The sequence below is a fragment of the Ooceraea biroi genome, chromosome 5, assembly GCF_003672135.1.
Source record: "Ooceraea biroi isolate clonal line C1 chromosome 5, Obir_v5.4, whole genome shotgun sequence".
NCBI lineage: Eukaryota > Metazoa > Arthropoda > Insecta > Hymenoptera > Formicidae > Ooceraea > Ooceraea biroi.
This window is the reverse complement of record NC_039510.1, coordinates 11,252,937-11,275,047: the sequence shown is the minus strand read 5'-3', so window position 1 is coordinate 11,275,047 and position 22,111 is coordinate 11,252,937. Positions and strand designations below refer to the sequence as shown.

The 22,111-nt window shown below is 41.1% G+C and overlaps 3 protein-coding genes across 5 annotated transcripts in view; 1 reads left to right on the top strand and 2 right to left on the bottom strand.

Annotated features, from left to right (window-relative positions):
* Positions 1 to 5,209, top strand: part of LOC105281143 (dipeptidyl aminopeptidase-like protein 6) — a 58,830-nt gene extending 53,621 nt beyond the window's left edge. For all 3 annotated transcript variants that reach the window (XM_011342172.3, XM_011342170.3, XM_011342173.3), the window contains 2 exons: positions 27 to 232; positions 312 to 5,209. In XM_011342172.3, the coding sequence (XP_011340474.1) occupies positions 27 to 232; positions 312 to 413 (308 nt within the window). In that variant the 3' untranslated portion in view covers positions 414 to 5,209. The remainder of the gene's footprint in view (positions 1 to 26; positions 233 to 311) is intronic.
* A 514-nt stretch (positions 5,210 to 5,723) lies between these two features.
* LOC113561891 (meiotic recombination protein W68-like) lies at positions 5,724 to 6,386 on the bottom strand. The gene has a single exon (XM_026969435.1). The coding sequence runs from the start codon at positions 6,282 to 6,284 to the stop codon at positions 5,883 to 5,885; it is 402 nt and encodes a 133-aa protein (XP_026825236.1). The 5' UTR covers positions 6,285 to 6,386; the 3' UTR covers positions 5,724 to 5,882.
* A 10-nt stretch (positions 6,387 to 6,396) lies between these two features.
* Positions 6,397 to 7,728, bottom strand: LOC105281267 (DNA topoisomerase 6 subunit A). The gene is made up of 2 exons (XM_026969436.1): positions 6,941 to 7,728; positions 6,397 to 6,778 (listed from the first exon to the last, which is right to left on the bottom strand). The coding sequence occupies exons 1-2, from the start codon at positions 7,689 to 7,691 to the stop codon at positions 6,417 to 6,419; spliced, it is 1,113 nt and encodes a 370-aa protein (XP_026825237.1). The 5' UTR covers positions 7,692 to 7,728; the 3' UTR covers positions 6,397 to 6,416.
* Between the last annotated feature and the right edge of the window lie 14,383 nt (positions 7,729 to 22,111).

Below are 22,111 nucleotides of genomic sequence, written 5' to 3'. Positions count from 1 at the left end.
TAATCGCTTCTTTCTCGAACATACAGATTCCGCGTTCACGGAACGAGTCCTCGGTTCTCCAGCTGAGAACTACAAGGGTTACGTAGAGGCTGATCTCACGCAGCGGGCGAGATTGGTACCCAGTCACAGTCTTTACCTTCTTCATGGTCTAGCTGACCTCACAGCGCCTTACACGCACGGCGTTGCCTTCGCCAAGGCTTTGTCCGAAGCGGGAGTCATCTTTAGATATCAGGTGAGGACGCAAAAACAGAATGAGATGCAGAGTAATCTCGAAAAGTGCTCCATCTAATTCGCTTTCTTCTTGGTAACAGAGTTACGCGGACGAAGATCATGCCCTGACGGGTGTGCTCGAACACGCTTATCGTTCCATGGAGGACTTTCTCGCCGAGTGCCTCGCCCTGGATGCCTCCTAGTGCCTCAAGCCGAAGAATCCTTTGTTGTCTCTAGTGCGCCTATTTCCGATACATCCAGAACGGACTTTAATACGGAGACTCGTCCTCGACATCACGGCAGTTACACTCATGAATTGCAGGATGGTCTCCGGGAAGCTCGTTTAGAGCCTGAGTCGTGAAATAAATCAGGCTGCTGGTTGGAAATGTGGCGGAACGAGAAAAGTGGAAACGGCCGTTTGTCCGAGAAGAATCGAGGAAAAAGGAGAAAAAAAGAAAAGAGCTGAGACGCCGTTTGACGCGCGTATGCGAATTTACGCGGACAGAAGAGATTGACAGAATGAGAATTAACGAAGTCAGAGCAAAGCGGCGTTTGTACGAGCAATGTCGTTGTTTACCACTCGCTTCGCTCTTTGCTATGGGGAAGTCGCTTACTTTTCTCTCTGCACACGCATCTAGTGACGCACATGTACGTCACGAGGTCACGAGAGAATTCAGAAATTACGAAGAATAGCCGATGAGAACAAGGAATGACGTATTCCTTCTGTCTAGCAGTACTTTTGTAAATTATCGAACGCGTCGCCTGCGTTCTTTCGTGCAGATTTGATATATTGATACCAACACAATACGTCAGATAATGTGCATCCTCATCGAATATGAGAGTATCTCGTTCGCATAAGCGCGCGCGATTTGTTCGGTGATGACGCATGTCGCAAAAGTACTGAAGGGACAAACGCCGGAGGCGCGTACTTGCCGTGAGATCGATTTCGAGCGAATTTTGAGTAGCTGAGGAGAAAATGAGGCGCGTGTTCGAACGCGCAGACCGAATTACTATACGTGCGGAGCTTATCGACGGCTTGCAAACTCGCGTCGTCCGTATAGCGCCATCGGGACGGCGTCGTGAAATCGACGTCGAGTGTTTGCAAGCTCGTCATTAACGTTTTGCTGTGTTCCAAGTCCCAAAAGGCGCTCATACAGAACGGGCCTGAGATTTCGTAAAGCGAATGAACATGAGATTACTACGAATTGAATCACATTTCAACGTACAGAGCTTATCGGGAGTCTGCAAACTCGCGTTTTTCTTTGCGTCTCACTTCGCACACGGCGTTTATCGAATTGCACTACACGAGCAACGAGTACCTCGATATTGACGAGCAGCGAAAAGCAATTACTTTTATTTCGATTACTTTTACGGCGGAATCGAGAAACGACGATCTGAACATTCGAACTGAATTACGTTTGTAATTCGCAAGAAGAGTTTGCAAACTTCCGTCTCACGTTCTTTTTTTTTAGCTACGTCACTGGTGCCTCCTCGATTTTATACGAGGAAAAGTATCTACGCCTATATGCGGTGACGTTCGTCCAGAGGCATCGACATACTCACCATTATATATAGCATCGGAGATGACTACTGTAAATTTTGTGTTGTACAGCTTGACACCTAGTTCTATGTATCATAATGTTATACGCGTAAGAGAGTTGTTCCACACAGATCCCTATGTATCCCCATCTCAATCCACCGCCCTTTTCCTCGTATCCTACTCATTTAAATTTTGAATATTTGTACATATATATACACCCACGAGGAATGTCCTTTGAATGAAGCTCCTTCGACGAGGTCCCGCGCCTACGAAAATCGCGAGCGACTCAAAGAACGTGCGATATCATAGGTCCGTTTCCGAATCAGATTGACTGACAAAGTTCACGAAGACATGCTTGTCGGAGCATGAGCGAATTTCAATCTCGTCGAAGGTGCGAGTATCAGACTCATATATCCCTTCGAGATACATTGATCGATTCCGAATGGATGAACGACTATGCTAAACAGACGATATATTATACTTACAATCGTCACGATTAGCTATTATCGATCAGCTGCGATCGACACTCGACGCTGAGGCTTCCAAGTACTTTTAAGTGGAATGGTAGAAGACGAGGCATGACGAGACATTGTATGCGTTTATTGACGCGCATGATGATCGTCTTTGCTGTTCCACTCATTGTAGAGTGCTCGGAAACTTCATGATCGCGATGTCATCGAAAATTAATAGGACTCGTAAACGTCTCGAAAATATCTGTGGCAAAGAGTGTTGATATTTTTACGATATATTTCACACGATATATGTATTACGAAAATCGGAATGTCGAACTTTCGGAAATTATTATCCTGCGATTTGATATCACAACTTTTTATTTGTCTTTAAAAAGTATAAATTTGGAAAATCTTTTTATGTCTTTTATATATCCATGAAATGGATCTCCTAAATCATAGTCACCATTTGACGCTTACTCTCTTATTCCTTCAAAATACTTTAAAAATAATTATATTTGTGATATAAGTCGCGAGCGGAAGTGATTTTTCATTAACTTGATTGCGATTCTGGAATATACTCGTATACCAGAAACTAGCTCCGTTACAAAGACTTTATCAAATCGCAGATAATGTTCGAGATCGTGTCAGTATAATTTCTAGTTGTTGTCTGAAAAGAAATTGCGAGTCCGTGGATGTTAATTAGAGAAAAGGCGCGCTCGAACAAGGAAGTGTCGCACGTCGCCATGTGTACGCTGCATGACCAGCAGCCCTTAAATGCCGACAATCAAGGCTAGTGCAACTAATCAAACAATAATAAATAGAAACGGAGAGAAAAGAAAACTACTTAATAATTTTAATGAGTACTCGTGAATGATCGCTGTGGTACGTGCGTATTGTAAACCGTGATGCAAAGCTTGTATTGCTGGGTTGTCGCGGCCGAGGAGACCTCGCGGGAGCGATATTTGCGAGAATAAAAGTAGACGCGAAAGGAGTCGTTTTTTAGATCGAGACGATGTGCCCGCTGTCGACTGTAGAAAGTACAAAGATATAACGCGTAATGGAGGAAATGGCTTTGACAAATTATCTGATTGTGCTTTTTAACGAATGCGAGAGAAGTAGATCTGCTTTTATTTATAAATATTATTTTCTTTCATTCAACAAAAGATCTTTTTTAAATATACTCAAAGTAACGCACAATATTACATGTAATAAGTAATTAGAATTACGTTTAATGTGATTTTTCCTCCATTTCGCGGTAAATGAATGATCGTATTGTAGCGAAACAAAATGTTTGTCGTCAACAATACCGCTTCAATTTATCCTCAAATAAATATGACGCGAGTGATCGAAACGCGAATTGTACGATCCAAGAAACGTAGAATGATTGATCGATTGGCTGAAACCGGAAAAGCGAGAGTGCAGCAGGGTTGAAGGAAGGAAGGGAGGGAGGGAAAAATACAGGTAGAGTGATTGAAAACGAGAAAGCGAGAGAAAGCGCGCGTGTGTGTATGTGTGCATGTGTAAATCACAATCAATTATTAAATATAATAATGGCAGAAAGTGAGGCAAATTAAATGTAAGCATAGGACATCGGAAAAAAATTATCACGAAGGCAGAGGCACGCAACCAGCATGCGTATTATGAAGTTAATCGCAACAAAGAAACCTTGGTAGCAGCGCATAAGGGTATCTATAGCTTTTGGTAACGTATTATCGCCGCTAGGCTAAAAGAAAAAAAACATAAAAAGCAAATAAAAAGATACACTCATATGAGCATAAATACACACACATACACCTACGCATGTACACGCAACATTATTAAAAGAAACAAATAATTCACGCGGAACTCGATATAAGAATTGGGCCCGTGCGAACGCACAAACAAATCCATGAGAATTAAGTACGTTCGTTGTATAGGTCGATCGATCGTCAAAATTTGCGTCAATGCCGAGCAATTTAAATAAAAAATGTATATTTGTCGACTTCTCATAGAAAAGATAAATAATCGATGTTCTTTCCGTAAAAGTTAATAACTGTTAAAATGACTTCACTTGAATAATTTACAAATTTTTATCTATATTTACGCGCAGATATCGTAATTGATGCATAAGAAACTACAATCTTCAATCATTTGACGATCGATCATGCCAGCGACACAGAGCAAATTGGCACGATAAATAATCATCTTTTTTTCCAACGATTTGTAGCTTCAAATGAGTCTGTGCTCGCTCGGAATCGTGTCCGGCTATCTCGAAAGATTGTTTTTTATATCTATTTCATCGAATACTCGATGATGCATTCCATAAGAACCATGGATGTCGTTCGGACTGCATGATCGATTCTCGCCTTTGATTCATAGCGCGGACCGGATACTGAAGGTATTTCTACTCGATTTTTGGCGATATTCGCACGGACCTGCACAGAAATATCCACGAAATCGGCCAATCAACCGCTCGAACTACCTATAATGTTTCAAAAACTACGCAATATATTTACAAGAACTATAATTGGAATTGATCAGAATTTTCTTTCATTTATTCACTAAAGAAGGAAATTTCGTCAGAAAAAGATAATCATTTGCTTCCATCAGTGATTTATTATGATATAAAATAATATTTAGATATTTATAAATTATTTGCACAACAATAAGATTACCAATATTATTCCACAACTTACATTCTTCCACTTGATGTCTTTATAATTTTATGTTATATAACTATTTATCAGAATTTATTGGAGAGAATTTGTTGGAGAAATTTTCAAATCTAATTTATTGTGAATCGATAGATTGACAAGAAATTAAGGTCGATCGATCTTCGAGATCGTGTCTAACCTCGTATATGGATTTAACGTGTCGCCGATTTCGCTGATATCGTCCAAGTTATCTTCCACGTAACATCCACGAGATAATCATGTTATTAAGACTCTGCGTTTTTTAATATCAGCGAGGCTCGGCCCGGACATCGGGCGAATAAAGTGTTTTCAATAAACTGTTACATTATCTGAAAGTAAATTTTTTCAATTTTTCCTTAATGCGTCTTGCATGGTTAATTCATGTTCAATTCAACAGCACATGTGGATTAAGAGAACGATGTCGATGTTGCAGGCTTGAGAAATTATGGTTTTTCGTCCAAGAAGAAAAAGGAAACGTACAATTTTCTCAAACGATTTGAGACAAGAAAATTCCTACCAGCACAGAATTACCAATTATTCTAAAAATAATAGGTAATAATTTGCTTAAAATATTTAAGGATATCATTCTCTCTAATATGTAGTATTCGAAAAATATTTGAAATTTCAAATTCGAGGGTTCACGAACATCCGTATGAGACACGTTCGAAAAGTCTACGTGAGGTAAAAACGACGACAGATTTAATCAAATCTACTACATCGAGACGGTCATCCGATAGTAGTATTATATATCTGGGTTCGTTTCATAAAAGTCCACAGCTTATAACGCTGGAAGACAGCAACGAAAGCTTATCCGAGAAAATTGTTCAACCGAAGGAATGCAACGTCGTTTGAAGTAACGCATATTCATATTTATTAATAAAGCTTTAACAATTTTCCTTATTTGCATTTTTTTCATAAGAGAACGCAACTTTAATTTTACAGAGTTAATTTCAACGACATATTTTCTGCCGAGAATTAATTAAAAAAATGTATCAAAGAGATGATGTCTTAAATATGATCATGACTGTCTATTTTATAAGGTAAATATGTTCCCGTAAGGAAGTTCTTCGCGAAGGAAGATATCGCCTCTATTTCTGCCTTGCCATTCCGCAATATGCTCAGCTGCTTCGATATAGCCTCGTTTACGTAAGACCGGCCTTCGATGGATCTCAATTTCGCGAGATCGGCTTCAGTGAGCGAGATTGTTTTCGCTCCTAAATCAATCAATTCCGAGGGATGGATTCCAAGCCAGCGCGCGTTATGGCAAGCCAAGCTCTCGTTTTCTTTAGAAAGAGCTGATGAGCCAAAGCTGCGGAAAACATTCCAACATAGCACCACCATAATGAAAGCATAGCACGTTTGCGGATAAAAATTAATATCGTGAAATGTTTGAGAAATATAAGTTACCATATTAATTCATATTACGTTTTATATTAAAGAAAAAAATTATAATAAGATTAAAGAATATTTATATTTTACATGCACAGTTATGCCTTGGCATAGGAAAAATTTCAATACAAAATGATGGTGATTCTGGTTAAACTACCGATAAATTAGCATGATTTCCACGCCGAAAGGATCCGCATCTACGACTATGTAAATCGGGAGATCCATTTTTTCGGATAACATTTTAACCAACATTCTCGTGCTTACGTCCGGATAGCCCTTCCCCGTCACTAGAATGCAATTTAGAACGCGAGGGCAATTTTCCTGAAGCAACTTTTGGAAAGCAGCGTCCTTCTCAATAACCAAGACGAAATTGGCTTTTACGCTAATGGAAGTTACATTCGAAATGATCTGTGGGATCTCCACACCTTCTGGTATAGAACAATTGATGACTTGACTATCGACTAGCGTAATAGTTATGTTTCCTGCCACCAAGCCCTTGTTCGTTGCGAGCAGTTCTGGAAAGACTTTAAGTTACTTTTCTCTTTTATTTTTTATGTATCAATTATTATGTTACTTAATCAGTTCGTTATTCCTTCTTCTATATTTAATCACTTTTAAGTAACTTTTGATTCTTTCTAATTATAATAAATATCGTAGTATTTGTGCGACAAACTTACGCAGATTCCATGGTGCACATTCCAATAAATTAGCAACGCTGTTCAATGCACGATCAACATATATCTGATTAGGTACCAAATATTCGGTTGTTTCGTTCTTCAAATCATAGTAAAACGATCGTCTCGTTTTGGTCGTATTCGTTAACAACAAATAATGAGCCTCAGCCATTATCATCGCCATTAAGGTAAATTTGTTCCTGCTGCGTTTCCTTGCGAAGTCAACGGTCGTTTCTCCCGAACATTGAGTATCGTCTTCTTCGTCTGTATCTTGTTCTTCATCGAAATCTGATGGAGAATTGAAGGACATTGTATCTGATGAAGAATCGAAGGACATTGTATCTCGTTCAGTATCGGTTGATTGTGAGTATCCTGGATAAACGTTTTCTTGAGGCAAGCTGGATTCTACGGTAACGCTCTGCTTGCTGGAGTATGATATACGTGGTGGTCTTCCAGTAGACAGTTGTTCTATTATCTTCAGCGTAACATTTTCGATGCGTGATATTAAATCCATTCTAGATATTACGTGTAAGACAAGATTGATTACATGCTGAATGCATATGAATTTATATGTATTTAATTCAATACATGCTTGCAATAATAAAATATAAATGCGGCAAGCAGTTGAGAAGATATTGCACCTGAATTCTTTATTGTCGACTATCGGTATGTCGATACGCTTTTCTTGAACTCTTGACTTGTTGGCGATCGATGCAAGTTCTTGCTGTTGAAAGAGTTTGTTTGCCTTTGACATTTTATTTTATTCTAAATTGGAAGAAATATGTGAATGAATTGTATAAGTAATATAATATAATATATAAAGAATAGTTAAGATAGCTTTGGTACATATACTTATTATATTTTGTTGTAACATTTATTTTTATGATATATATTCACTTTAATTAAATGCCTTCTCACGGAAACGGGTAGAACAATTGAACGAAATAATTATTTACACTCACTCTTTGTTATGTAATACAGTTTGGATTAGATATTTTATAGACACCCTAATTTTAATACGTTTTCTACCCAACAGATGACTTCAGTATACGCATAAAGCAGACTTTTATTAGAGACCGTACCTACCGGTAGAACTATAATAATTAATTATTAAAAATTAAAAATTGTCGCTGATTTGATTATTTATAGAACTTTTTTGTGATACTTTCTCCGGTCAATATGCATATAAAAGATAACTTTTTATCTTAAACAATTTACAAATATTCTTACGTAATATAATAATTCATAAAAAAGTAATGTCTGTTTAAAAACGATATCAAATTTTAATTATAATATTTAATAAATATTAGAAGCAAATAATTAATTTTAATATAATTAATACGCAAATAATAAAAAACAAGATTTAATACAATTGATTCAAAGATGCGTTCAAATGTAATCATACTATAATTAATCAAAAACTTGCAGATAAGCATTTTATAAAACATGATAAAACATTATATTATTGTATACGTATTATATTCTAACAGATCGAAAGATAAATTTCACGAAGAATCATTCAGCAATTTAATTGATTCCGCTGATATGGAATAAATCAATTATCGGCAAATTGGTTTTTCCCCATTCATTCTCCTTTGCATTAATGGCATTTGCCAATAAAAAAACCGATCGACTGCATAAATAACAGGTGATCTATGTGCTGTACTGGGTGCGATCTGAAAAATCGCGACATTGAAAGGAACGTCATTAGATCTCGAGACGAAAGGCAAATGAAGAACAACGGAGGATTCGGATTTGCTTCTCAGTCGTTGTCAAATGTTACGAGACGAGTTAAAAGGCGCGATGGCAGATAAAAATCTACTACCTATCCGAGGCCGACATTCTCACAGCAATAAACATATTAAATCCTGACCTACGGGATTAAGTATTGGCCGCGAGGACCAGTTCGGGCCCGTAGCAAAGCAGACATTAATTTCTCTCCCGATCACCGACATTCATATCGAAATGGCGAATCTCGAGAGAGCCGGACACCCTGCTGCGCATTTGTGAGCACCGACCATTGAACAGCGCGCTACTGTACGCGCTAAAGACACTTCAGGGACTTATTGTGAACACACCCCTTACTGCAAAACGTTCGATTGTAACGAAATTCAACGCGAATTCGTGGTCGCTCTGTTGGAAAACCGTCGAGAGAACGACCGCGGCAATTAGCCGCCTCCAAATAACCAGATTTATGTCTTCAAAATATTCTAGATTACAAAACTAATTGTATGAGCGGAAATTTCTATAGTTGAATGTGTAAGTAAGGCTACATGGACGGAAGCTACGGGCAAGAATTATGTTCGATTCACGTAAAAAGCTTATGCTGTGACGAAAATGGAAATAATAAGTCTCACATAAATTTCCATAGCTTGTGTGACACGAATGCAAACGTTTCTGCAAATAATAAGAATTCCGGGACAATGAATACTAACGAGCGACCAGGGGATGAGGTTCAACGAGTATTAAGGTATATGTGAAATAATGTGATGCAAGTTAATCAATAATAATGGTATTTATGATATTTAGAATGATTTTATGCAAATGTTATTAGGTTAATTAAAGAAATGTTTATAAGACTACTTTAACGAATGTCGGGCGTGCATGCGAACAAAGTGGACTATTATCTTATGGTTCCGGCCTCTTAGATGTTCATAACGGGATTATTCATGAAAAAATAATGCAGGGGCGTACAAGTACGCTCGCGCTCGGTTTCGCATTAAAGACACTCCAAGGCTGCGCTCTTACAAAGGGGGATAGTGTTACATTGTGCAACGAGCGCAGTGAAGAAACACCCCTGAGAATGCCCTCGCCAGCCCTCAAATAGCCCGTATATAACCAACACGCGTCGTCAGTGCGTCCTCAAAATGTCGGTTGGAGACGCAACGAAGAAGGTTACGACGAATCGTGTAAATCTTTGTGAGATTGCATGCAAATGTATATCTCATCGGGTGATAATCTCTTCTGCTTTCGTGAACATGAAGAAAACTGTCTACTTTTTCACAAAGATGCATGTGGAAATGTCGTAGGCATGATGAAAGCATTAAAATCACTCGTACCTTAAAATATATTGTATCTCGAATTTCTTGACTTCCGGTTTATCAAGCTAAAAAGTAGGGGTGAAACCAGAGAGGCACGATTAGCTACGAAATTCTATGAGTTTCAATACCGTGATAATCTTATTCGTTCCTACAAATATTCCCCTCGATTTGAATTTGATCGAAACTAAATATTATTCGTGGCTAAAATGCCAATCGAGCGTGGAAAATACCTGTCGCATGTCAACTAGTTTTCTGGAGGTCAGGAATCTTCGAAATCCGATATGTCAGGTATTCAGTGATCGTATAAGACGTAAATGCCACGAATCCGCAGTGAATTGACGACGTTCGAGAAACTCCTATTCAGAAAATTGTAACAGTCGAGGTTTTCGATCAATGACGCCGAGAGATCGGATCTCTCATCGCTCTTTTATTCACGTCTTGGTGCATTCAAGGCGATTTTCGAAGATAACATCAAATTTGTCCAAACAGTGGGGAACATGACTGCAAAGCCATGGGGATTGACTAACGTACAAATTTCGAACAGAAAAAGTTAGAAAAGGTAACTCCAAGTCAGAACTCTAATTGTAGAAAGAACTCTTTCAACATTTAATGATTCCACGTTAATTAAATAAAACAATAACACGTATGAGAAATCACAATTTTTTAAATTGAGATTTTGGAATAGCCTGGCTTAAAACGAAAAAAAGATTTTTAACTTTTAAACTGCACGAAATTTCCTAATATTTCCAACTTAGGCGCGAACGATTGATCGTTCGAAGTGCACTTATCGAGACTACTTGAATCGCGCCGCGGTTTTCGAGGGATCGGACAACGTTATTGTAGCGACCGCCGTGTTCACACACTATAAAGAGGGTTTGACGTGCGGTACTTGACTTAAGCATGAGCTTGGGAAAGTCTCTTACTAAAGCGACTGTCATCACGTGACGTTTAAACGTTCAGTTCAAGTGAGAAATGAGATATCAATTTGTTATGAAAGCTTTATTTCTAATATTGGATACATTTCAAATACACATTCTTAATTTAATTGCATAATGCAATATAATAATGTCGAGCCACATTCATGAACGACGTGTCGCAAAATTACGTTTCTCAGTAAATTACGATTTAATTAAAATCTCTCGAAAGAACGCGCCGATTTCAAGGTGACCGATCACCGAAGAAAATGGTTTCGTGCAAAGGTATTACATGCCAATTTGATGCGTCTTCAGCGCGTAATCACTTAACGAGCACTTTCGTTTCCCTTAAATTCTGCATTCCTTTAATAACAGGCCACAGCGCTTGAGGCTAAATAAGATCTCTGCGTCTACTCTCTCGACGCGACGCTTTATTACACGTCAAATGTTTTCACGGTTAAACCGAAAAGGAAAAGAACCGAACGTGGTATCTCAAGGATACTGGCGAATGGAGAAAATGACGAACAGGAAGCAGTTAAGGACAAGGCTTGTGCAAGAAAGATAACTGAAAATCGAAGGAAATTTAAATAGAAAAAAATTAAGCTCGCTAGAAGAAGAATAAAACATATATAATATAATATAATACGACAGAAAAGGACAAACAAAAGTCGAAATCTAATTCGAAGGAGTGTAATTGCACTATAAAGACTTCGACGACTTGACAGTGATGCACTCGAGGCAAATTGGACGACGGAACTGGCACAACTATTTCTTCAAGTCGCGTTTACGCGTGTCGCAGCCCCCGGACGTGTTAAGTGTAGGTCAGTTATACCGGGGAAACTGGTTTGATCGACGAGTCAGCCAATTAAGTGAAAATGAGAAGCTTGTTATTTCATATTACTCTGGTAGAAGGTCCTTTATCTCGTCTTATCAAGTACGTGATAGCTTCGCAAAAATGCTATGGATAAAGCAATATGCTTTTCAATAAAAAATATCAATTTTTATATTTCTCTCTCTCTCTCTCTCTCTCTCTCTATTGTCAAATTGTACATAATGATAGAAAAGATATTGCATGCATGCACATAACGAAAAGGTTTAATATATCTCCTCCAAAGATATTTCCTAACGATTTGTAGTGACGCATTCAGATAGCAGATATTGTGACTCGTAAAGTTTTATTATCACTCAGGTGAGAAAACGTTTCGTTTGTTGAAATTGCCTGTCTTCGATTGTATTTCCTTCATTCTACGAAATGGTAATCGTCACGTCGCGCGTCTGATTGTCGATTCTACAATAATTCAAGAAAATGACGCGAGAAATAGACGCGGAATCAAACGAATCCAATTTTCTTTGGCAGATTCCGCCAGAACGAGAGAATTTAATCTGGCAAAGAAATCATCGATCTCGCCGAGCGTTCACTTTGCGCTCGTAGTCGGCTTCTCGCCTTTCTTCCATCGCCTACGATTGGATCGCACGTCTTAATAGAGCACTTAACTCTCTTTTGCCGCATTCCCAATGGCGAAGCAATCAACCAGTTGCGGCCAGTTCATAAATTATCATTATGCTCGCAGATCGTTGTCTTCGCAATCCATTTTACTATATGCGAGCTACGACGTTGCGCCCTATCAGCCTTTACGTGCGTCGTATTCATGTCGGATTCTAATTATACGCGGCTGGCAAAAAGATATACCGGTGAGACAAGAGTGCCGGAGGAGAGAGGAGAGGGAGGAAAAGCTATATGTATCCTATTTATTATTATTTGAATCTTTATATTTTTTAGTTCACGCGAGTCCTCACGTTTCATTCTTCTATATTCAATCATATCTAATATCAGTATATTCAACCATATGCACCCATGTCTGAGACTTTAGACACCTGCAACACGATTAAAACCTATCGTGACTTGATCGATTAATTTCAAAAGGATTGACTAGCAGGCTTCTTCTGGAAAGTCTGCAGCTTATGCAATCCTCGTGAATTTACAATGACTGGCTTTGCGGTGACAGTGATTTGCGTGTATAATTATGCGCGAAGGGGAAGGCAATTATACGGCGATCAGAGGCGTATAGATATAGATTGAAATAGGCGTAAAAGCGCACTGTGCGCGAGTTAATAAATGTTCGGCGTGTGCCGCATGATGAGGCGGTTTGCAGCTGCCGGCTTTTTTCCGCGGCAGAATTTTTCGCGATTACGAGGCGAGCAGATGCGTTTACGGGGAATGCCCGATTCGTTCGCACATCTCTTCAGCTTTGCGTGTTTCGTCAGATTATACCTATTCTTGCGAACCGTCGGGATCGCGCAGACTGTAGTGCGCGTTTCGTCGGGTTTAACCTTTCAACCTGTGATTCCGCTGACTGTTTCCTCATTATGATCTCTACGCTCGCGAAATTATTCATCTGGAAATTACCATGCTACGCAACGCGCTGCAACTCAATGCCAAAAGTCTCCCTTAGCCTTCAACTTGTGTCATGTAACCAGTGACTGCTACTAAGGATTTCTACAGGGTGTATCGGGAACACATATGTCGATAATCACGAGTACTGTAGGCTAAATTATGTCGTTGTTGCAACAGTGAATTATTTCGTCGATAAGATTTATACATTCAGATATAGACAATAAGATTCATAGGCTCCAATAATTAAGAGCAACGCGGACACCGTTGGGCGATTACTTGATCTTTAAGGGTGGTCTTTATCGCGGCTTAAGGGGGGATTAACGGCGAGGGATAAAAGAGCTATCGGTGGCCAACCCCAGGGATCACTGGTTCTTCGATAAGAAACGTACGTTCACCGATAAATCGAGAGACCATCCGAATTCTCGATTGTCCTTAACGACGTCACGATAATCAGACAGCGATCTTTTGTCACGGATGTCTGCAGAATTTTTCTGTCAAACTAGAAAAAATAAATGATTTATTTTTTCGACTTTGACTTAACATTTCGACATACATCCAATATTTTTGCAGAAAGTACAATAGTCTGACGTTCTCAGATATCTATAAATTTGAGGACGTAAGATAATATAAAATTCAGTTTTAAAATAAGGAGCAAAATGGGGATGCGAAGAAGGAATCGAACGAGCTGTCGAATTGTGGAGGCGCGATCACTGAGGTTTGTTGGTTTTTCGAGAGTGCACCCTTGTCGAAGTTTCATTGTTCGTAAACATATGTTCCCGTGGGCGTAGTGCGCGAAGGAGTAAACGAGAGGAAGCGAACGAGAAGGACGAAGGAAAACGGACGGACGAGCAACGGCGGTCTGGCAACCAGTCTGGTATCACCTGGACGAGGAACACGCGCCTTTTGCCTCGGCAAGGGGGTTGCGAGGAGGGTAGACTGTCTCTCCCTATGAATATCGATGCAACGTATGCATTGTGGTCGTGAGGCTACCCATCGAACGCCGTGTCGCCATAATGCGCTCGTATAACATTGCGACTCCACGTAACGACATTAAGCTTTTGCCACAATGGATATGTGACCTGCCGCTCTCATGCCCGTGAAAAGCGACCCGTCCAAAACCCTTTACTCCGCAATGAAAATCCTTTTAAACGTGCAAGCCTGTGCCACATGGATTTGCTGTACAAAAGGATGTTTTTCGCAGCTCTGAAATTGCATCACGTTTGACGATACTCCCACATCGTCGTCGTGACATTGTTGGAGATTACAGGGAACGTGTGGCAGAGATGCAATTAATAACATCTGCTTTCATTAATTATTGAATCCATCGAAGAACAGCGTCGTAAATTATTACGTGTATAATAATAAATATTTTTATATTATATTATTCAATACTATATTACTGCAATTCAATGTAATACAATATCATTCAAAATTTTATTAATATTATTCAATATTCTAATTTTCTTTTTTTAACGACATAATTTATCGACACCGAGAATCGCGAATTGTTTCAGATGAAGTTTTGTAAATTTATAAGAACTAAGGATGCTGCTACTTTTCGTTGTAGAGATCGTTGACGAACGAAGGTCGCTCAATCGACCTTCTCGGCTCTCGCATCTCCAGTGTCCGTGTGCGTGCACGCGTGCATATTCGTGTCATCGCGCGCGCGAACGATCGCGCCTTGGTCCCACCTTCTTCTCGCTGACCTCTTATTTCTCTTCGTTTCCCCCCTTGTAATCATCCAGTGCACGCGCGTTCTTTAATAACAGCCGTGAATCGAATGCCGATCCGTAGCGCTACTCGAAAAGCAATTATCGCTGCTTATAAGATCGAGATGGTGAAATTGATTTAAAATGCATCATAATATCAGCGCTTAAGGGGAATTTAGGATATAATTATCAAATATCGATATTAGAATTCTAAGCCACAGGATCTTTTACTGCATCATAAAAACTGCTTTAGCAAATGCGGAAGATTATCCGAAAAGATGGACGCTGTGCTTTAAAACGAGCTGGTCATTTATAAGCATGAAGAGATCGAACACGCTTGTCAAGGGCGCGAATGCTCATATTTATGCCGTGCAACATTAAACTGGCATTTAATTTCGAATGAACAGCTGGTGCTTACTTGCGCATCACTCGTAAATTCGATTTTTTTGAACTGTCTCGCCGCCTTCGCCTTCGCGATTCATCCTTCCGCGCATATCGACATGCAGTTGGCTTAACGAGACTTAACGACGCGAGTAAATGCATTTTTCAAATATGGCTTCGCAAATGAATATACGGTGTATAGTATCTGCTTCTATAAACATTTCATGCGCAGAAATCTAATATTAATATACTCGCCAGATATGCTCGCCAGACAACTCCTGACTATCATTTAATGTCGCATCTCTCTTAGCGCATCTTCGAACAACTCGTAATATCTTCCCGTAAACACGCGGTCAGCCAATTATCGTCAATTACAAACGCAGACGCGTGCACTTGCCCGAAAGAAAAAGGCGGACATTAAGCTATCGCGAGAGGAATCTCATCGTTGTTCTTGCAATGCGCAAGCTGATTACTTCGATTCCGCCAAACGAGTGCATTTGATATTCTCAAAGAGCGGCGACCAAGATTATGGAAAAACTGAATGAAGAGAGAAAGAGAGAGAAAGAGAACTACGAGAATCTCTATGTTGTGCCGCGTTTGAAAGCGAACGAGATACAAGATCGACCGGTGACTGATCGTACAGTAGCACTTGTTGCAAAAGTCCCAAATTCAGGTCGCTCGTGTAGCACCTTGCGATTTCCTTCAGACGGTGCGAGAGAGATTCACGGACCCCGAAAAGAGCGATGTGTGAGAAAGCGGAACGATGCCCGTGAAGAAGACGAGCAAGATGAGGGAGATCCGTCGAAACGAAGGGAAACCCCTCTCCCCTCAGAACTGCGTAAATAAAACGTTTTGTAGTCGGTTTTGAGTGCGGCCGATCTACCCGATGGAGAGCTTCCTGCCCCCCTCTTTTGGCCCGGGCTTGAGGTCTTCATTCAGATCGGGTCTCCGCTCGGCGCGGGCCCTGAAGCCATTGACTTCTTGTGACGAGAAGAGGAGCGAAAAGGGGGGCTCTCTTCTTCTTTCTTCTTCTCGATAGAGCAGGGTGCAGGGGACACAACGAGGAAAGGGAGAAGAAATTCTTCTGATATAGGGTAACGGACAATGGCCGTCGTTCGTGTTTGGATCTAACTCTTCGTACAGATATAATCGCCTGGGAATCCGCGATTTCGAGGAAGCGACGAAGCGACTTCTTTCAGAGTGACTTCTTTCGGCATATGTGGATGGGGGTGATGGAGAAAAGAATATCGAGAGTCGCGTCGTACGCGCTGGAAAGACCTCGGACAATGATCGTTTGGTCCCGCGTGCGTGTGGCAAGTCCCATATTAGTGATCCATCACGCGAGCAATAAAAGGCGCAGTGACTTCTTCGCTGTGCTTGATCACGGCTCGATCCCACATTAATCTGTCGTGAAACGTGGGATCAGATAAGGCAAGTGCATGGCTTTCTTCTTTTTTTTCTTTCTCCCCCTTTCTCTTTCTTTCTCCCGTTTTTTACACGCAACTCGATGCAACGCGTATATTCGTGAGGTCTTGTAATAAGAGAGAGAGAAACCGCGATGGGAGTAGCATTACTGGGTCCATGAAAAGTTTTCATTGAAAACGGAACAATAGCAGGACGTAACAGAATTTTTCCCATTAGCAAACTATTTTACAAGCTTTTCTGGACTAATTCGATCATTAAATCTATTTGGAATCTATTTTGATAAACAGATAAATGCATTTCTTCCTACGTGTCAATACCATTGGTATGCGTAAATGTAAATTAAATGATAGATATAATGATCTATAGTGCGGGATCTTAATTGCTATAATTACATTTCGTTCATGGTCAGCGTGATGAACTTAACAGTTAAACGTTACTCCGTTCTCTCTCTCTTTTCCTCTTGTTTCTTTTCATCCTTTTTCCGGTCTGTTTTGCAGCTGCGACATTTTTCTAGCCGCGTGCACGCGCGTGCGAGTGCCATGGGCAAGATAGGTGCGTGCAAGCACAGTCTGCAAGAATTTTTGCAAAGCATATTCACCTGGCGCCGTCCAGTAATTACGCTAGGAAACCACAAATATGATTTGTATTGCTCATTTCACATTAAGAATTATTTATTATCGGAATAACAGAAATCTTTCGGTCAGCCAGAAAGTACAACGAACAAACAAATTCCTCTTCAACACGCTGGCAGTTTATTAATTCAAAAGTGACACAACGTTTCGACCACGACCTGGTCCTTTTCACGTGTTATATGTCTTAATCTAAAAATACGAAATGCACAATATATAAGATAATGAATAACAAATGCAATACAAACCATTATGGTACGCAAGAATACAAAATTCACCAACTTACTGCCTGAGAAAGACACAAAATCGCACGAAATAACTAAGAGACAAAGCAGACCGATCGCAGTGAGAACAAGCACGCGAGTGACAATAGACAACATCAGGGAGGAAGCGAGATGTTTTTCAGAATCTGATCATATATACTGGGTAGACACTCAGTGTCCTTCTGCAAATTTATGGAGTTGTTCTGCTTTTTGATAAATATCATCTATTTCGCGTTTCCTAAGATGTTTTTTCTGATGTAAGATATTAACACAATTTTCGTTAATTTATGATACCCATATATGATCAGATTCTGAAAAACATCTCGCTTCCTCCCTGATGTTGTTGTCTATTGTCACTCGCGTGCTTGTCTCACTGCGATCGGTCTGCTTTGTCTCTTAGTTATTTCGTGCGATTTTGTGTCTTTCTCAGGCAGTAAGTTGGTGAATTTTGTATTCTTGCGTACCATAATGGTTTATATTGCATTTGTTATTCATTATCTTATATATTGTGCATTTCGTATTTTTAGATTAAGACATATAACACGTGAAAAGGACCAGGTCGTGGTCGAAACGTTGTCACTTTTGAATTAATAAACTGCCAGCGTGTTGAAGAGGAATTTGTTTGTTCGTTATTTATTATCAGTTATTCAACAATTATTCAACAATTATTCAAAGCAGGATATATGTGTATTGAATACACATACATATTTTATTAAATTGTCAGAAATTGTGAAGTAAATGTATCATTTTTGTTACTAGATGAACTAGTCACAGTGACATTTTCTATTCTAGTCTTATGAATGAGAAATGATAATAATAATTATTTACAAAAGAATATTTACGTACTTTTAATAAAATAAGATATCCGGTCGTTGCAATATCGTGCTCTATCATTACTAAAAGTAGTTTACCGGTTTAACATGATTGCAATATTGTAATAAACGTGTGTAATCGAATGATGATTATTTTCTCTCCATAATTATAAACGCCACCCATCATTTTATCCACCTATACAGACGTATTCCTCAAGAGTAAAAAAAGACCGAGACAGAAAGAGACACTAGAAAAGCAACGAATGGCGGACAGATGCGAGGCTTATTATTTCCGAGGAGGAACCTGCCGCAGTGGAGATCTGCCCCGAGGCTCCACGGAGAGACCATTGCGTGAAGAAGCCAGAAAGATCTTTGTGCCTAAATCTCGCGATCTGCCGGAACGCCCGAACAAATTATCATCCGCTGTCACAACAGAGCGTGCCTTTTCTCGTGTCTCGGCTCCTTCTTACTTTCCTCCTATCCTTCTCCTCCGTTCAAGGTGCTTCCAACTAACGTGTTTGATTTATTACAATCTCGACGCTCGATGTCTCCGCGGGAATCCGTGCATGGGCGCATCCTCCCATTTCCACTGTGCTTTCTCTCTTTCTCTCTCTCTCTGCGTGGTACTTTTGACCCTGGTGAAATTCCACGGTGGTCACCCGTACAAAATGGTCCGTCCAACATCGATTATCCGAGATCCACGGGAGCGATCCACGGTCGTATTCGTTCCTCGTTTGAGAGGTGCATTCGCGCCGTTCATGGAGAACCTCTCGAAGGAACACGAGGATGTGTCCGTAATGACGCCCACAGTAATCTTCGATAAGGCTTCGTGCTCGCCGCGACGTGGGATCAGCTTTGGTTTTTCATGGGATTTACGAGCACCGGCAATTTAGCTCGGTACTTCGTAATTATGAAATGTCAACGGCAATTACACGAATTTCTTACGGCCACCACCTGCCGTGGCGATCTAGACGTGCAGCGACTGTTCTGGCTCCCGAGACGGCTCTATTAAGCCGCGAATAAAGAGCAAGTGCAAGAGCGTGCACAGGTTGATTCTAATCTCGCTTCTACTGATCTGCACTTGTTTTGGTATATCTCTTCCTCTGCAAGTCTAGTCGTCTTCGATGCGTATTGCAGTCCAAAACTCTCGTCGATATTTCACAAATTACTGATTATAAAGTAAAATGCAAACATGCACTGCTAGTTCCTGATTAAAGGAGAATCGAGCTGAGGATTTTCGATTACACTGAAGGGAGATGCATTCTTTTCAAGAAGGTTACTCAAGCACGTCCGAAAACTATATAGTTATCACATTACTACGAATTTTCAGCCGCAAGCAGATGCGACTATTCTCGAGATCGACAGCGGCCGCAGATGACACCAACGATTACGCGTTATTTATTTTCTAAGGAGTTACGATCGCGTTGGTCGAGAAGACGACGGTGGTCGCCCCCCCGCAGTTCAACCTGATCAGATAATCGAACATCCCTCAGACGTGTATTCACCTCCATGACAACGTGCGCGATATCAAAACGTCATAACATCACTTTCAAATAACAAAGATAAATAACAAAGCGGAAATTCTGGAATATAGAATTTTTTAAGAACACATTTTCACGATTGTAATGACAGATTATTTTGTCCGTTTCATTGCACATTGAAAGAAAGCAGATAGAATCACGGGTTCTAAGAGGAGAGCCTCGACTGCGGTAAAAATCGAGATCGAGGATCGATATATTTGCACCTGAAGATCTTTTTTTCGTGGAGAATCAAGGTCGTTTATCGACAGGATTGCCTCGAGAGATGAGTACTTGGATCCGCTTCGCGCGGAGGGGGCCTCGGCACGCGACCACCACAAACCGGTGTTAGCAGAAACGCTGGGAGACGCACGCTGCTCCTCCGATGGGTCCAAGGAGGAACGAGCCAATACGGCCAAGCAGACCAGACGGAGATGGCGGACGCACGAGAGCAGCCGCGCAATGAGAGGAAAAAGACGGGCAAGACTGAAGGATCGAGAGGAACGAGTCGTGGCGGCGGCCTTGGGATCCCTAACCCACATCTAATTCGCAAGCCGGTTTGAAGGCGCGGCGTGAGAGCAGTTTCAGATCCTGTGTCGTTACGATTATCGCAGTAATTTATAATAACGCGCTGCAAAAATGTAATTACTAATAAGGAGTGGCGGCACGCAGCGATAAAAGTAAAGTAATGTAGTAAGCAGTAATAAAGACACGAGAAAATAATGCTAAATGCGCAGCGAAGAATTATTACGATTATGATAAACAAATTGTTCGTGCTTAACTCGACCAATAAATCTTCGAAATACCTTTTATCGTCGCGGCCTTGTACGACGCGGAGAAACGCGTTGTACATTCGCGTACTAATTATTCGCGGAGAACACGCTGATAGCAATTAAGTCGGCGAGGACTCCGCCACTGAATTAACAATCGATTACTCTCCTTGGAATCTTTTTTTTCAGTGACAACGATCTGTTTGCCGAAGTAAGCAGCGCAATCCAAGCGCATCGAGTCCTTAACTTAAGTTGGATCACAGAATGACGATGAAGACAGGACTCGACTCGAGACTTTCTTATAGACCTTGCTTACAGGCTTTCATTAACATCTCATTCGGATGAACAAAAAAGAATATATAGGAAATTCGTAGCGGTAAAGATCAGATAAATAAAAATCGATCATGATAGGGGATGAATCGTGCGCAGAGCTGAAACATCAATGAATGCTCGCCCATCTCCGTCCTCTTTTCTTCGTTGGTCGATCGATCGACCCGGATCGCGCCGCCAACGAGAACGGGAGCACTTGTCATTCGGGAGAATATTGGGAGACCACACGTTCGCGGATCGAGGACACGGCGAAACAGGAGATACGATATACATATACCTAGCTGCCGAGGCGAACGCGCTCGTCGCCGTTAGAAACAATTTGCTAGACGGTAGCGCGTCACGTCGAGCCGATAGCTCGATGGCGCGCTTTGGCTCGTGCCGGTAATGAGCCCGCATCGCGCGGTCCTCCACCGACGTGTCTCAAATACACAAAACGGCGCTTACGCACACGCGAGCGCGCACGCGAGCAGGCGCACTCATCGGCCGTGCAAACGGCCAGGGGACAGACAACGCAAATAGACTACCACACTGGGCCTAGCACCTGCTCACGGTGTCACCGGCACCGTCGCCGGCGGATAAAAATATCAGAACCGTAAAACCAAGGTAAGAGGACAGACGGAGACAGGGGAGGAGGATGTAGAACGCACGGGCGGGAAGCTTCCTCTTCGCGGTGACGACCAAGCGCGCGCGCGCCACGCTCGAGTCAAAAATCCACCCCTTAACGACTACTCGCGGTTCGCCGCGCGACGTCTCCCCGCTTTAACGCCGCGCTGCGCGTTGAATCCCGATGGGCTTCCCCTATTCACGAAAGAGATGTTATCGCCAAGGAGATTTCACCCTCTCGCCGGTTGTTTGGATCATTTTCCTTGGAAAACCCAGCAGATGCATGCGAGGATCCGGCTGCGGTTTTAAAAAGAACGTTGGCTCAGTGCAACCCGAAATACCAAGGCTTACGGTGGCGTTAATCGTAATTACGGGCGCAAAAAGA